The sequence below is a fragment of the Gobius niger genome (assembly GCF_951799975.1).
Source record: "Gobius niger genome assembly, chromosome: 1".
NCBI lineage: Eukaryota > Metazoa > Chordata > Actinopteri > Gobiiformes > Gobiidae > Gobius > Gobius niger.
This window is the reverse complement of record NC_136852.1, coordinates 15,491,970-15,507,634: the sequence shown is the minus strand read 5'-3', so window position 1 is coordinate 15,507,634 and position 15,665 is coordinate 15,491,970. Positions and strand designations below refer to the sequence as shown.

Genomic DNA, 15,665 nt, shown 5'->3' with positions numbered 1-15,665 from the left:
GCGATCAGACCCGGCGGTAGACATCGATGTATGAAAGTCAGTATGGATGAACTGCTTGTAGTTAGGGATGTCTTCCCCCGGAGCCTGGACACTGGTGGTGGTATGGAAGACCCATGAAGATGCAGCAGGTAGAAGCCGTGGACGGAAGAGGCGGAGATGGGGTGGAGGCGGGTCGCAGCGCAGCTGGGAAGCGAACAAACCATGCTTAAAAGCGGGACCGAGGGTGATGATTGGCGGCTACGGAGGTGCGGCTCTTACACTGATGGCTGAGGTGGAGGTGTGGCCCTCTCGGAAGTGATCATTGGCTGGAGGTATGTGATGCTGAAAGTAGTCTCCCAGGTCGAATTAACGCCTAGGCTTCATAAGTCCCACACTTAGGGTTGCCAAATCCTATTGCTAAAACAGTTTGGAAATGACTTCCCCAATTTGAGCATCTGTCCCCAACTAGGTCCTTATTAGTGCTAGAGCAGGCCAACAACATAAAGCTTGGTAAACTCTCTAAATTGGGTTAATATACATCTTAAGGCAGGCAGAGTTGTAGATGACTTTAAAAAAAAAATTGCACATTCTACAAACATTAATGTTAAAAGGACTTTAAGCCAGATTAAATAAGATTAAAATATCCAGTTTGTCGATCCAACCCACCAAAATGATAAGATACAGCATTTGTGGATCCTCTGTTTGGCTATTTCCTTCAAAAACATGAAATTGCCCGTAGAATTGAAGGCACCTTCCCTCCATTTGAAATCCTGACACCAAATTGTCATGAACGCAACCCACTGTGCTAAAGTGTATTAAAGTTGTGCGAGATGAAAGTCTAAACTTTTGATTGCTTGTCAGTGGTGATGACATAAGGTGCTTTACACTAGAGGGAGACAGAGACCCTTAATAAGTAAGCAGGATAATATGAAAGCTACGAGGGAGGGCATGATTAATGATTTAAGGTCATATAGAGGCTGTCAGGATGAAAAATAGCGGCGCGGAGTGTGAGTGGTGGCTGTATGGACGCTCCAGAAAAGCGAGACTATACTGTCGGTGCTGTGACTACTTTATATGGTCCTGAGCACCTAGATCCACTTCTGTCAGATGCAGCCTGATACATAAAGATTGCACTGCGGGCCAAATTACCCCAGCTTTTGTTAAAATTCCCAGACCGTGCGAAAGGAGACTGTGATGTGAATGCTTAGCACCTATAGTGGGGGCCTCACGCTGGTGTTATTGAAATCTATTTTAGCCGAATGTGGGACAAATTACTAGGTTGTCTCCGCAGGGAAGCGCGTTGTAAAACTAGAAAGAGAGAGATATGGGGGGTAAGGAGAAGTGAAGTGTGTGGATAGGGTCTCTTGCCATGAATCACAAAACACATGATGCCACATTGTCACGAAGTTTATAGGATGTGTCGTGAATCAATAACCAATTTATACAAGGTGATGGATCGCAGGAGGGGGAAAAAAAAGGGTTTGTGGTTACATGACCCCCAGTGCCCTTTTCATACCAAAGCTGACCTTGGTTTTGTTAGGCCTTCATGTTGTTAAGTCTGATCAAATTAAACGTGACTGTAATAGTGCCAGGCTGTGCTACAACAGGCATGCCTCAGTTGCTATAACAACAGCAGCTGCTATATCTGTCACTGCTGTGGGTCACGGCTAGCTAAAAGAGCAATGTACATCACATCCCTCTAACTGCCACTCTCCCCCCTCTCCCTCTCCCTCACCCCTGCCCCCCCTTTTCTCCCCACACCCCATCAGCACCAGCCACTGTATCTTGCAGCCTCATCAGCCTCCATCTCTCCACCCACAATCCGACTTCATGATCAGGACTGCACAGCATTAGAAAATACATGCAATATGCAATAAATATGCGGGGAGGTCTTCATGCGAAAACGATTCAGGGTTTGTGCCGGTAAGAGCAAGTCAAATTGAATGCCTCTGTGTGACATTTTAATGCTCCAATATAATGGGTAACACTTTTTAATATGGCATACAAATAACACATTAAAGGGATAGTTCAAGATTTTTGAGATATGGCCTCATTTCCTAGTTATCCAGAGTGTTGTTGATTTCTGGAGATAGTTTCTTTATTATCATTGATGCAGTCCTCATATTTGAAGAGTTTAGTGGTGCCAGGCTAGTGCTAGCGCATTTCTATGGTAACTAGTAGCCTCCATTAAATACAGTCTGACCCAAGCACAGTGCACCTGAGGCAAATTACTTATAACACCAGACTACTGATATAAATGTCTGTGTTGACTGAATAATTTTTTTAATATAACTATTTTGCATTTAAAATAATTTATATTTGAGCAGCATCAGCTTCCTGGTTGTAAGACACGCAGCGGCGGAGTGATCTGCTAGGTTACCGGATCTACAGTAGTTTGGTTACTTGCGGCGGCATTACTACATGTGCAATTCACAAAGGAGCTTTCTACAAATCAGATATGGTAATGTTTGGAGGACTAGCCCATGATTTCGAAGAGGTTTTTAATGCAGGCTACTAGTTACCATAGACATGCGCTAGCCTAGCACTAGCCTAGCACCACTAAACTCTTCAAATATAAGGACTGCATATAAAAAAAATAAAATAAAAAAAAATCCAGAAATCATCAACACTGATGAATGAGGCCCTATGTCAAAAATATTTACATTTATATTTGCCTGGATTCACCTGAACTTTTAATTGCCATATTTATTGCTCTGTTTTATTGCCTTGATGTTTGTTGCAGCCCTTTGAGGCGACTTCTGTTGTGATATTGGGCTATACAAAACCATTAAACTTGAAACTTGAACTTGAAAAATCCTGAAATTGCTGGGTTGCAGGCATATACAGGTTCTCAAATGTGATGATGTCACAGGACCCAGTGGGGGCAGGAGCTATTTTTTCCTATTAACTGCATTACACTTTCACAAGTCGTATCGAAAAAAAGAAAATGTATGAATTACAAAAATGATCACTAATATCAGTCACTGGGTCCATAATCTCTTTGTACAACACCAAAGATTTCCTCAAAAACAAAATAATTTTACCTCTATATAATGTTGTAGGCCTTTAGAACGCTGTGATGTCACCTGAAACCCGGCAATATCCCTTTAACGGACACAAGTTTATCATCGAAAACTAATAATGAACTATAAAATGAATGTTTGCAACAAAGGCTTAACTAGATTCAGACCACTACAAGTGAAATGCACGTGATTAGTCATTAGTTAGAAATCACTTTTTATTCCAAAATCGTGCAACCCGAGAACAAGTTTTCAGGAAGTGGTTTGAACTGAACAGGCACCTCCATTTGTACTTTGCTGCTGCCGCTGATTCCTTGTATTGGAGATAATAACACTGCACAGAAAAGGTATTGATATCAATCAGGCCGGTGATCGATAGTGTGTTTTTCTCACAACATCCCGGCAAACATCCGAAAAGTGGTCTGGGGGTAATGCCGAGCTCTGGCGTTATCCGAGGAGGAGCGTGTTTTCACAGAAGACAGGAGACATAACGAGGAATGCACTTTGTTTAATAGGTCGATACAAGCTCACAGCTCGCACAGGGGACAAATATAAACAATAGCGAGATACTGGATCCTTTTCTACAGTGGCACCACTGAAAGTTGTAGGCACATATTTATTATTAGCAAAAGCTTTAGGAAAGTTATAAGATACATATACTGATTGTCATCAACTTGGATTTCAGTTTTACATTAATGTAAGACTTGAATTAGCTGAGAAATGCACATCCATGAAAGCTATATAATCTGATATTCTTACAAATACGTATAAAAAGAAAAAAAGGTACAAAAATGACGTAAAAAATATAGTAATACACTAGTCTGAAGAGGAGCAACAGTCAAGCTGAACAACCTTGACTGCATTACAAGACTGAACTGGGATCATTTTCAGTATGATATTCAGCAGATTATTTGAGGCACACTGAGGAAATATACTAAGCACTGGCAGAGCTGGGAAAAGTTACTTGGCTGGGGCTATTTCTCGCATTAAAATGCATTACATCCACAGTTCTCCATCCTAAGCTGGCTGTGTTGGAAAAAGCACTTGATCTCAAATTCCTGGCATGAAGGTATAAAGTTAAAGGATGAGAAGGAGAGAAATGGAGTACTTGGACATGTCTGACTGGCGCTTCACAAGACGGTGCACACACAGGGGAGCGCGGCTGGCAGGGCTCAAACCACTCAGCGTCGAAGTGAAAGCCTCGCCGCGGTGAAGACGAGGCCATGTGAGCTTTGACTTTTTACGCCACATGAACGTTCCGATTCATCAGTACCTAAAGGAGCAAGAAGGAAAGAAGAAAATTATAGTAGCATTTATTTAGGTATCAAAGTAAAACTGCACGGTGGGTGAATTCTGAGTGGCTGCTTTTTTTTTTTTTTTTAAATGAGCAAGAGCATCCAATATATTTTGTACTATTTTGGAAGTGATTTAGTTGTGTAGCTCAAAGCAAATGTATAAAGCAGTATCTGAATGAGGCAATTTAGAGGAATCAATTATCTTTATTGACTGCATCCGCTACATTAAAAAAACACTGCTTTAATGCTGCTATAATGCTTTATAACTCTTATTAATATATTCTGTATAGTCAATATCAAAGACTTACATGTTAAAGACTTCATAATATATATCCATTTAATTACAAAATATCAAAATATGAATTATAACCATTTTTATTTACAGTAGTCATAAAACTTTAGATTGAATGTAAAACTATGATAACTGATTCAGATTATAATTCTAATCTAATAGGTTGCGTTCACGTGACATCACAACATTCTAAAGATAAAAGTTTAAAATTGACTCTGTGCATAACTTATCATAACAACGCCGCCCAAGAAGTGACTTCCTGTTTCATTTCAGCACGCCAAAATAAAAGCACACAGCTCGTCTCATTGATTGGTTCAACTTTCTTTTTTGCCTAACTATTAAGAGACAAAACAGTTAAAATGTGTGTATTTAATTATATTGTTGTAATGTTGCAAGTACCTGCTGAACTAATCAATGAGACGAGCTGTGTGCTTTAATTTTGGTGTGCTGGGGTGAAACAGGAAGTCACGTCTTGGGCGGTGTTGTTATGATTTGAAGTCATGCACAGAGGTGGAGCACCTGAAAATTCCATGGCGGTAACTATGGTAACCGGCGAACTGCAGATTTTTCCGTCTTTGTTTTTGGTTAATAGCTTAGTCATCACTGGAAGAATCCACATGAAACAAAAAGTGTCTCTATCAGCACGTATGAACTAATGTCCAATTATTTTTCTCTGAATGGCGTCCAAAAGTGGAGACAAACTCGGAAACATGAGCGTGATGCTGGCCAATAGGAAGGGCTTTCAGACATAAAAACAAAATGCCAGGTTTGTGAATCCAATCACCATCACACTGATGACGAAAAACTTTTTTTTTTTTTTTTTCGTTTTGGAGATTTCTTACAAAACCTGTACCTCTCCCATAGAGTTGTATTGGCCCTATGCCCTCCACCTGACATTATGACATCATCACATTCTAAATCATGAACGCAGCCTATTAATAGATTCACAAACCTTATGATTCCTAAATCCCATTTTCACAAATCTAAAATCCAGAAATCCAATGTTTTGAGGCATTATTATTGATACTCCTATTATCCTGAAAAGTTGAAATACTGTAATAGGCCGAATAAAATAAAAGCCTTGTTTAGCTATGCGTGAAAAGCTAAAATGACATGAGTTGTTATGATTTTTATGTACATGATAGAAAACCAAAAACAAATGATCATTCATCCTTTTTGCTTTTCTTATTGTTAATAATAATCATAGTTTTGATAGTTTTCAGCGTCGTTGCTTGGAGGTCAGTAACCATGGTGACACACTGTAAACGTCTGTTGTCTGACAAGGCTCAGTGCTTTCCCTCAACATAGAAGGTTAGAGTGACTAAACGTCAGACGATAACTGCAGAATTTTAAATTATTCTAGAAGCCCAGACTTTTGTTCAGACAGCGCAGGAACGGTTAACCTTCATCGCTTGCACATGAAAGTTTACCTGGCGCTCGCTCGTGTTTTGACCTCTAAGAACGCCACCGAAAAACTATGGAAAGGTTGGCTGCTCCTTTCATCTCGAATATGTATTGTTGTCTTCTAATTCTGCAACACCGCCAACCACAAAAAGCACATCCTATTACAAAGAATGAAGAGTGTTTATGGAGGTTTGCCTGAGGTGCTTTCCGGAAATGTAAGGCATGAAAAGCTTGTGCAGGAGAATGGCGTGGGCAGAGGGATGTAGCGACACTGGCACAAATATCTACACAACGATCAGAGGGACAAACAGGGAGTGGTTCGACTTCACTTCATGGATTGTCATGGGAGAGGCCGAAAGCAAATACCATGTTATTCAGTCACAGGAGCGGCTGTTGTGTCTTTCTGCTCAGACGGGACGGCAAGGTAGTTTGTCCTGAGAAGAAACAGAGTAACGGCTAAGAGCCAATGGGAGGTGCCCCCTACCACTAACCCACCGCGGTTGACTTTTTTAATGAACGGCTGCGTGTGACCTTTGCGGGAAACTATTTGATTTATGTGATTTACGGCGTCCCTATGTACAGCTCCAAAGAGGATGGATGTAAAAGCGCCAGACTAATGTGACTGAGGGGGAGTGACAAGCCACACATCAAACTGACAGCTTTATACCGTGTTTAATAGCAAATGTCATATTTTTAAAAGTCACCCTACCTGAATTATATCTCGCAACCCTATTGATCTTCTATATGCCTGACATTGTGTCTCTGTCAGCAATATTTAAGAATAAGCTCATTTTGTAACTTTGACAGATCTGAAACAAGCACTTTATTCTACAAACTCTGCCCGAGCGCATGTTGTCACTGGGTACAGAGGGAAATGCAGAGTTACAGCAATCAAATCGAAATCATAGCATTTTATTGGTTGCAAAATAATTATTAATAATAATAATTGGTTGCAGAAAATAATGAAGAATGCAACTATCAAGGCTATAGTCATTGACTGTATATTTAGAAATGGTTATAATGTATAACTCTTTTTTTTTGTTTATAATGTACTGTATAATTCCACGACAAATACAGACGGCATTGCGTCAGCCATTTTCTGGTGAAATATTAACTTATTTATCACATACAGATAAAGTAAAGTCTAAATTGGGTCCATATGGATGTTTATTCACAGCAGATTGTTCAGTAGAAGCGAAAAAACGGCAGTCGTAGCTCACGCTAGCATTAGCACGCTGCTAATATGTAGCATCACGTTAGCATTCTCCGTTATTTATGGGATGTTGAACCATTTTGCTCCTCCCCATGTCTTTGTATCTTTATTTAGTAGAAAAATATATTCATAATTCAGCATTTGTTAAAGTAGTTTTTGAATAATTTGAATAATAAGTTCAGATTTTTCTCCAAATTGTTTTCCCCTTAACTGTTTTCAAACATGACCATATATGGGCGAATCCAGAGATGCCGTCTTTATCCATGAATCCTGCTAATCTCGACAGATGTGTTCTGAAATGCATCTGATTCTTAATTAATGAGTATAGAAGTTCATCATAAAATCTCAAATGCTAATGCCTGTGGACAGGATTAAAATGTCACAGTGAAGGGTTTTTAAAGTTCACCTCCGTAGTTAATTCAACCTGAGTTCACTGCTTTGGAAACCCAGCACAGATGACGACTTGAAAAACCTTCTCTCCTTCGGAAAACGTCTGCATGAATGAAAGCCTACACAGTGGACTGCACCGTGATTAAAAGAGCAATGCTTATTGCAATCACAGCCCTACAAAACCCAGCCTGTACACACAGCACTGTCGGTTGCCAAGGCATGAACTTTCACCCACGTCGACCACTTCAGTCGCAGCATGTGGCTGATTGCGGCAGAAAGAGCGTCGACAAAATCATTACGTGATTGGGTCTCTCTGGAAACACTAAACGAATGGGACAAGCCAAAGATTGGGAAAAAAATACAACAACAACTGAGCAAACTGAACAACACGACTAACATGATGAGCTACAATTCCATATCCATTAGGAATCCTACCACAGTGCTGCCTATGTAAATGCATTTTAATAATGGATTTGGTTAATAATGGGCCTTGTGGTTTCTACAAGCCAATTCCTCTTTCAGGGAAAAACACAACGAGTTGAATTGTCTCCGGTCCGCAATGGGTGACCTGATGCTTAATGTAATGTGCACTCTTGAATCAGTCAATAAACATTACCGTCCATAGAATTGGTTGCACTAGTCAAGAATACGCTACATAATAGTCTTTGTGCTAGCTTGATTTACTGGTTTAATTATCCACCAAATGTAGCTGTTTATTTTCTGCTATTGCCAGTGACTTACTAATGATCACTTGCTGTTCGTGCATTTACATTAAAACTTTCACCTAGTTACTTTAATTTTGCATAATGGGAATGCTCCAGCAACAGGGAATCTGCTACATTTTTTAACTGGCTTCATTTGCGAGGCTCAATGACAATCTTTTGCAGCACTGCATTTTCTAAAACGGCAATATACAGTACAAAGCCCGAGTGACAGGCATTCACAATGGGCACAACCATTGGCAGCTTCATTGTACTGAGAAATGATTGAAAATGGCTCTTACAGAAAACAGCTGTAGCACATTTTCTGTAATTGCTGGAGATATAATGCTGAGCTACAATGTGTCAAATTGGATTGACCAGAACAGTGAATCATGTGGGAGCCGACTATACAGTGTATATACTCTGTGTCTGTTTGGGTCTTTCATGAGCAGACAAGGCCTCATAAACTGGGTCGGTCTGTCCAGCACAGATGTACAAAGGGTCTTAAAAACGACAGCAGTCAGCAGTGCTCCGAGTTAGTCAGCGCTGTCACCCCGTCTGAGCGAAAAGACAGATTACTGTTGCAGGAGAGTTACCAAACCACAAGTGTAGACTCAATTACCTCCGTGTCAGCTCGTCTACTTCGCTGTTGGACTTCTTTTATTTCTGTCACTCTCTGTCTGACTGCTGCATTTATTTCTAACTCTGCTGCTTTAAAATGACACAGTTCTGCTCCAGTGCGAGCTGGGGGAACATGCTGCAAAGTGAGAAAGCTACTTGTGCTAAGGAGACTCGCCGTGACAGTGCCTTTGAAGATGCACACAAAAGTTCTTTACATCGCGTTAATCATTCACCCCTCAGCACTTGGTGCTGGCAGCTCTAAGTTCATGTGATTCTGTTTTTGTACCGTGTGTATGTTTTCAACTGAGTAAGTTTGAGCCTTTTCATAAGCTAAACATAGGCCTGTTGCTTTTCAATGCTAAGTGTTTCCCTTGCAATTACTGTATATTGCCAAGAGGAGAACATCGCCTCACTGTAAGCTCATGAAAGCAGCAAGGTTTAACCGGAAAACATTTCTATTTCTGAATGATAAATGAAGAAATCAGCAGGTTTCCGCAGTTTGTTTTTGACTAGAGTTTGCAAGTTCTTTTTGCCAGTTGTGCAAGCGACTCGGGGAAATAATGTTTCCCCAGTTCCTGAGAACCACATCAATCACCCACGCACCCACGCACGTACGAACGAAGACATTCACAACCAGAGGCACGAGTCAGTGCTGCGATTGAACCATTTATAAGATAACCAGTTTATCATATGAGCTGCTTTAACCCCATCAAAAAGTGTTCAACCATTTTGAGATACGGGAAGAGAGAGAATAAGGGAAGGGAGATAAGGGAAGTTGATAATAACAGCTTCACCAATGATTAGTTTTTAGTAGCTCTCAGACAGGATAAAGAACTTACCCCTGAACTAGGACACAGTGGATATTCATGTGTATATATATGCGTAGATTTATATTGTCTTATTATCCATATTCAGTATTAAATTGGGTTGTGTTGACTCAAAGGTCACCCCGGTCATAAATCTTGCTAAAGGTACCAATGAAAGATGCGTATCGCAACAAGTCGGAAAGCAATAACTTTGACTGTGGCTTATCAGCAGTGCGTCTGTCGGCGAATCAATGCATTTATCAGGGTGCAAACACTCACGCTGTGTCCTGCGCCTGCTCATCGGACTTGGAGATCTTCCGGTAGCAGTAGACCATCTCCACCAGCAGCCAGAAGGTCAGAAACACCAGCAGCACGTACATCATGATCTCTGAATACAGGGCCGTGGGGTCCCCGCTCGCTGCCGGGCGCAAACACAACACAACAGCAGGAAACATTTATTATTTACTGCACATCCTCCCCTCTATAGGCTTTTATTGAATAGAAAACTGAGGGAAATTTCTTATTCACAAGTTTAGGATGTTTACTAAGCCCAGGCATGTGCTGACTCATGGCTGTCATTCTGGCAAATTGGCGTCAACCAATGTGTCCGTCAAAAGTTGAGATACACCTTGGCAACACAATTTTACTGTGTTGTGTTTACAGTGAGAATATGTGCAGTTTGACTATTTTTACATGTGTCAAATTACAATGGCGGTTTACAGTAGGGCAGATTGACAAGGAATTGCACCACTCACAACCATTAGCGATTTGTTGGCCATTTCTAAAGGCTTAAAACCCATCTGTGTTTCTGCTATAGGTCTGTGGCATTTGAACTCAAATCCACATAATTCCTCTTCTCAACATTTCATTAGTCACTAAAGCCGGACAACTAAATCATCACCGTATTATAAACACACTGTTCAGAGCCCAGAGCCCAGTAAATATTATACTCCTTCATAAATACTTCAGTGACTTTTGCTATGAGAAAGGTTTTTTTGGGAAATGTGCTCCTTTATAGAGGCAAAAAGCTGCAGAATCATAAACATGAAAGAGAATCCACACTTTATTTGTTCTGAATATCCTGAAGACAGCGTAGAGTTCACAACTTTTCTTGAAATTGTTAGATAAGACAACGCGGTTTGAAAACTTTCCCTTCTCTTTCAAGGACAATCTGTCGTCATGCAGGCCAAGACTTTCATAAACAATGAGATTTTGCCAAGGTGTCTCTGCTGTATAATAAATGGAGAACTATTACCAACTATTGAAAATCCCACTTCAGTATGCAATGGCATTTACCCAACCAGGTCATGTTATGATAGCGAGTGAAGCTGAAAATGCAGAATAGATGGATAATTCTAAGCAATTACGGCTATAATGGTGGTAGTAAAAAAGGACTGAGGTCATATATATATATAAATGAATATGCAAAGTGGTTGCCAGGGCATTCGGCGCATAAAAGCATCAATGTGAGCAAATCTCTGCATGTAATCATGAAGTATTATAAATTTGAACAGACATTATGAGCCGCTGTAAACCACTGTGTGTGACTTTACGCAGGTGCCAAATCCCAGAAAGCCTTCCACGAACATGATTCTGTAGCCTCTGCAATAACCCATGTGTGTAATCTAATTGTGTAAGCGGGAAAGCATGTACATGTACAACGAAGAAACCAGTTTGCTTTCTATGGAGGTCATTATTGTTACATGATACTCTGAACTGCAAGCGACAGTGCACGGAAGGCTTTTTGAAATGTGACACCGCTGTTGCATTGGGACGCTTTTGGTTTTTTTTCTCCTCATGAAATAAAAATCTTGACACACCTTGTAGCGTAATGCAGAATCCAATTATAATACAAGAGGCCTACTCCTCACAGTGCCCATAATGAGTTCTAGCACATGCACGCAGGCTTTAGTCGTGGAATCGCTATCTCCAAATATACACTTGACGGTATATTCGATCCAAGTGGAATTAAAGGCATTCAACAAGGCAAGCATACAGGAAGCAGAATACATTACCCCATTATAATAGATAGCAAAGTGGAAGCTTTTGAATTAAGCCCTCACTGACAACAGAGGGAAGCATAGCTGGACAATAAGAGGCACACAAACAAAAACAACATTATTCTTGTTCAGCACAGACAATACGGGGGGAAGGAGAGACGTGTTATTAGAGCAACGGCGCCTGCCCACTCGTTTGGTGAAAGCAGCCAGTAAGGAACACATTAAAATAGCAGGGAATTGCGGTTTAATAGGACAGTAAGGAGAGAAATAGGGAGGACATTGGACATTGTATACACGCTTTGAGATGTAGAGATTGTAAATGACCATGCCAGAGTAAAGCCTCTCCTCTCAGTCTACACACTATGAGCAGCTGGATCTGGTCATATTTAGCATCACATCTGGGCCAATCTGTCAAGTACATGATACATGCTTATGCTGCATACTAAAACTGTGTGATACGTTATGCTGTCCTGAATGTGTAGCACTCCTGCTGCTGCTGCTACTGTTAATGATGGATACTGAGGCTGCCACTGGAATAGTAAGTTTTGTAAAATAAAGACAGGAAAAATTCAAAATCAAGGCCAAATCTAAAATAAAATGCCACTAAATCAGAAAATCATGACTAAAACATTTGCTCAATTTTAAGTTCATGCGCTAAAAATTTTAAGGTACCCAGGCCAACATCTGGTACTGAAAATATTGTGGGGAAAAAAATAAACAAAACCAGTATAATTACATCATTTGGTGAAACTCAAAGAAGGAATACAGATACAGTGTACATATATACCACAGCACTACTAATAGGGCAGATGAATTAAAAAGAATTTACCTTTCTCTATCACGGTGAGAGTGATGTTTTTGATATTGGTGATGTTGTGCCTGAAATAGCCAAACTGAAAATCTCGTTTTACTGTGCACTGGTAGAATCCACTGTCAGAGTACGTGACATTTTCGATCCAAATGGACAGATCCTGCAAGTCCTGACTGCCATTCCAACATATGCGTCTCTCAAAGGCACTGTCCAACCTAATGGGGGTGTCATACTCATACTTGAAAATCTGTGAGAGACAAAAAAACAAAAACAAAACAGTGCTATTTGGATTTTTTATGATTTAAGTAGTAATGCTTTGATAAAAAGTAATCCTACATGAGTTGTGTTCCGGGATCCATCGGGCATAAAGGACCATTCAACGAGGGTTTTGGCTTTGACCTCTTCTCTCTTCCTACAGTCGATGCAGGTCAATTTCATGGACTTGCCCAGGACCGCCTCTGTCTCTGACGGGACATCCACGCACACTTGATGGCTCAGATGGACTGCAGATGAAAACAGGTTGAGATAGTAAACTATTATAAATACATCAACATTAGAGCAGTGATTCTCAACCTATCAATACGAGCCACAACCCAAATACACCTTCAACGTTTGACATTTTTTAGACATTGCAAATGTCTCACTGAGCGCCGTTGATCGAACCATTGGCTAAAAGGCTGATTATCAAAAGGTGAAAAAATAACTTGTGTGACCCACTTTTGGGTTTCAAATCTATGGTCCCATTCCGCAAGTTGAGAGCCACTGTATTATGTGTATGCCTAATTGTTGATTTACAAACTGGTTCTCTGTTTGATCATCGGAAGGCCATCGGAAGTGGTGCCTGTAGTTTGAATGTGGACTTTACAAAAGTAAATGGAGTGATTTATATTAGTGTTAGTTTTAGTGCACAGTACAGTATGTTAGTAAGGATGCAAATGGCCTACAATTAAGCAATGGATTCACTAAAAGCCTCAACCTGCTCTCTATTGATGCCCACGAGCCCATTAAACCGCAGAGGACTAAATGGGTGTGGGATAGCATTAGTGGGATGTGGGAGGCAGAGAGCAAAGCATTTTGCAAAGCTGAGAAGACCACATAAAAATACTGATGTCTATTTAACATGATACGAGAAAGTAGTTTGTAAAAATAGAGCAGCAATGTAAAGCTGTGTTGATGTATTTGTATTTTGTATGTGACTGTTGCATAGTTGGGTCCAGTACTCTTATATAACCCCGGCACAGAGGCCCCTGCAGGGCAGACAGTGACACAGATTTCAACTCATGCACAGACACACATAAGGGAGCAGAGGGAGCATGCATGGAGCAAAGAAGTATGTGCAAACAAACATTGTAGATTCCAGTGTTTATGTGTTGTTTTTAGACCTGTCTGCATAAACACATTGAGTAATTGTAAAGAAGTCTGAACAAACAACGTGGGTCAGACACTCGAGGCAGGCATACTGTTCATTCATTATTGTACTTACCAATACAAAGCAAGGGTGTGATGATGAGCAGATGGGTTACCATATTAAGCTCTGTGTGGAGCTGTCGTTGTTTTTCTTAGCTGCTTAAAAGCTAAATATTCCAGTTGCCTCTTTTAACGCAAATCCAGATGGAGGATTTCGGAGATCAGGACCACGGACAGCGCCGCTCCTCGGGTGACACGTGCGCAGCTAACTTCGCGAAAACAATCTCGGCGGACAAATTCGGCGCTGAAACTTTGTGAATAAAACCTCCTATGCAGCTTCAGCAATAGTATGAGGTCATCTACGCTTCCCAGACTTCCGGAAAGCCCCCAGTCGCCATTCTCCCACTATCTGCTCAAAAGAGTAGAAAATCGCTTACAGTCCGCGAGGAAGCCTAATGCACTTTCCTTAGCAGCGCTTCTCCTCTTCAAACTCCGTTGTTAAAACTGACACGTTCACTTTAAGTATACATGAAAACTATAAAAAGATGAGCGACCTGTGGATTCACAAACGCCAATTCAAACTGCTGCCAGATCTCAAGTGTTGTCCACTCACAGCAGCGCGCAGCTTCCGCCTCCTTAGAAAATACGACTATCGATTGTCAGACGTCTGTTTCTCTCCATTAACAATGACTGATGACATTTCCCGGCCGCGCTTCACTGCCTTTGTTTTTCAGCTTTCACTTAGCCCAGGCAAAAATAAACGAGGCTCTGATACGCATGCGCGAGTCACTCCTTTCCATGTGGCGCCTGCTACTCCACTGGAAAAGTACTTCTGCAAAGCCCCAAAGCGCTGTCATGCAGTTCATAATCGCAGCTGAATGTAAAAGGGGGATAGACAGATACTGTTATCAGTCACATCATATTTATATTATTATCCTCAAGCAGCAACGCCCTAATGAGGTCACTTCAAAACACAAGTGAAACAAGAGTGAAAAACTAAAAATAATGAAGAATTGACCCTCATTTGACTGTTGCTGCAAAGACTGTCATATGCTGTGACCTCATCCCGATGTTTATTTTCCAATAGATGTTCTTGATGCCCAGAGCAGCGGTACGGAATCTGAATAATAAGGCAAAAAAAAAATCTCAGGAGCGTCACTGAATAAAGGGTTTGAGGCTAGAGCACTTTGAGGCTTTCCATCTAATGCATACATTTAAGAAGAAGAAGAAGAAAAAGAAACTTTATTTGTATGGGAACTTCCACAGATTAAATCATAAGCGTTTCACAGAGACCCAAAAAACAACAATATTACAGAAAAATTAACATAGAAACAATCACAGCCTTGTCAACTAAAAGCTCGTCTGAACAGCCATGTCTTCAGCTTCTTTTTAAAAGAATCAACGGTGTCGACCACACGTAGCGAGAGATATATCTCGATATTTGCCTAAGAAGGAAAAACATAAAACTCTTTGTTTTGCTCTCTGCATCCACATTAACCGTCCGTCACAAGCAAACTAAATATGGCAGACCTGATCCAACCACTTCCTGCAGATAAGAAAACCATAGCAACAGAGATGCACTGCCATGGCGACCACAGGAGGCCTACTCAGTGACAGTCCACAGGCTGCAAGACACCGGGACGCTTCAAGCCCTACTGTCTGAGGTGCACAGCATGAACCTGTGCAGGGAGGAGAATTCATAATCCTTTCACAAAAGACTGATTGA

At 40.9% G+C, this 15,665-nt stretch overlaps 1 protein-coding gene across 4 annotated transcripts; it reads right to left on the bottom strand.

Annotated features, from left to right (window-relative positions):
- Nucleotides 1-3,495: 3,495 nt before the first annotated feature.
- Nucleotides 3,496-14,739, bottom strand: scn3b (sodium channel, voltage-gated, type III, beta). Of its 4 annotated transcripts, XM_079560806.1 has the most exons (7): nt 14,494-14,730; nt 14,016-14,348; nt 12,869-13,035; nt 12,551-12,779; nt 10,001-10,139; nt 6,357-6,424; nt 3,496-4,272 (listed from the first exon to the last, which is right to left on the bottom strand). In XM_079560806.1, exons 2-6 carry the CDS (start codon nt 14,056-14,058, stop codon nt 6,361-6,363), a joined length of 642 nt encoding a protein of 213 aa, XP_079416932.1. In that variant the 5' UTR covers nt 14,059-14,348; nt 14,494-14,730; the 3' UTR covers nt 3,496-4,272; nt 6,357-6,360. The 4 variants fall into 4 exon arrangements, with proteins under 4 accessions (XP_079416932.1, XP_079416931.1, XP_079416933.1 ...); XM_079560805.1 differs by having other exon boundaries at nt 14,016-14,730; XM_079560807.1 differs by lacking the exon at nt 6,357-6,424 and having other exon boundaries at nt 14,016-14,732.
- Nucleotides 14,740-15,665: the final 926 nt, after the last annotated feature.

What these genes read in the sequence shown, in the direction of transcription:
- scn3b (XM_079560805.1), bottom strand. Translation starts at nt 14,058, where the DNA reads ATGGTAACCCATCTGCTCATCATCACACCCTTGCTTTGTATTG. An exon ending in TCTCACCGTGATAGAGAAAG is followed by an intron (nt 10,140 to 12,550) that starts GTAAATTCTTTT and finishes TGCGCCCGGCAG; the next exon opens with CGAGCGGGGACCCCACGGCC. An exon ending in GAGCAGGCGCAGGACACAGC is followed by an intron (nt 6,425 to 10,000) that starts GTGAGTGTTTGC and finishes GTTTCTTCTCAG; the next exon opens with GACAAACTACCTTGCCGTCC.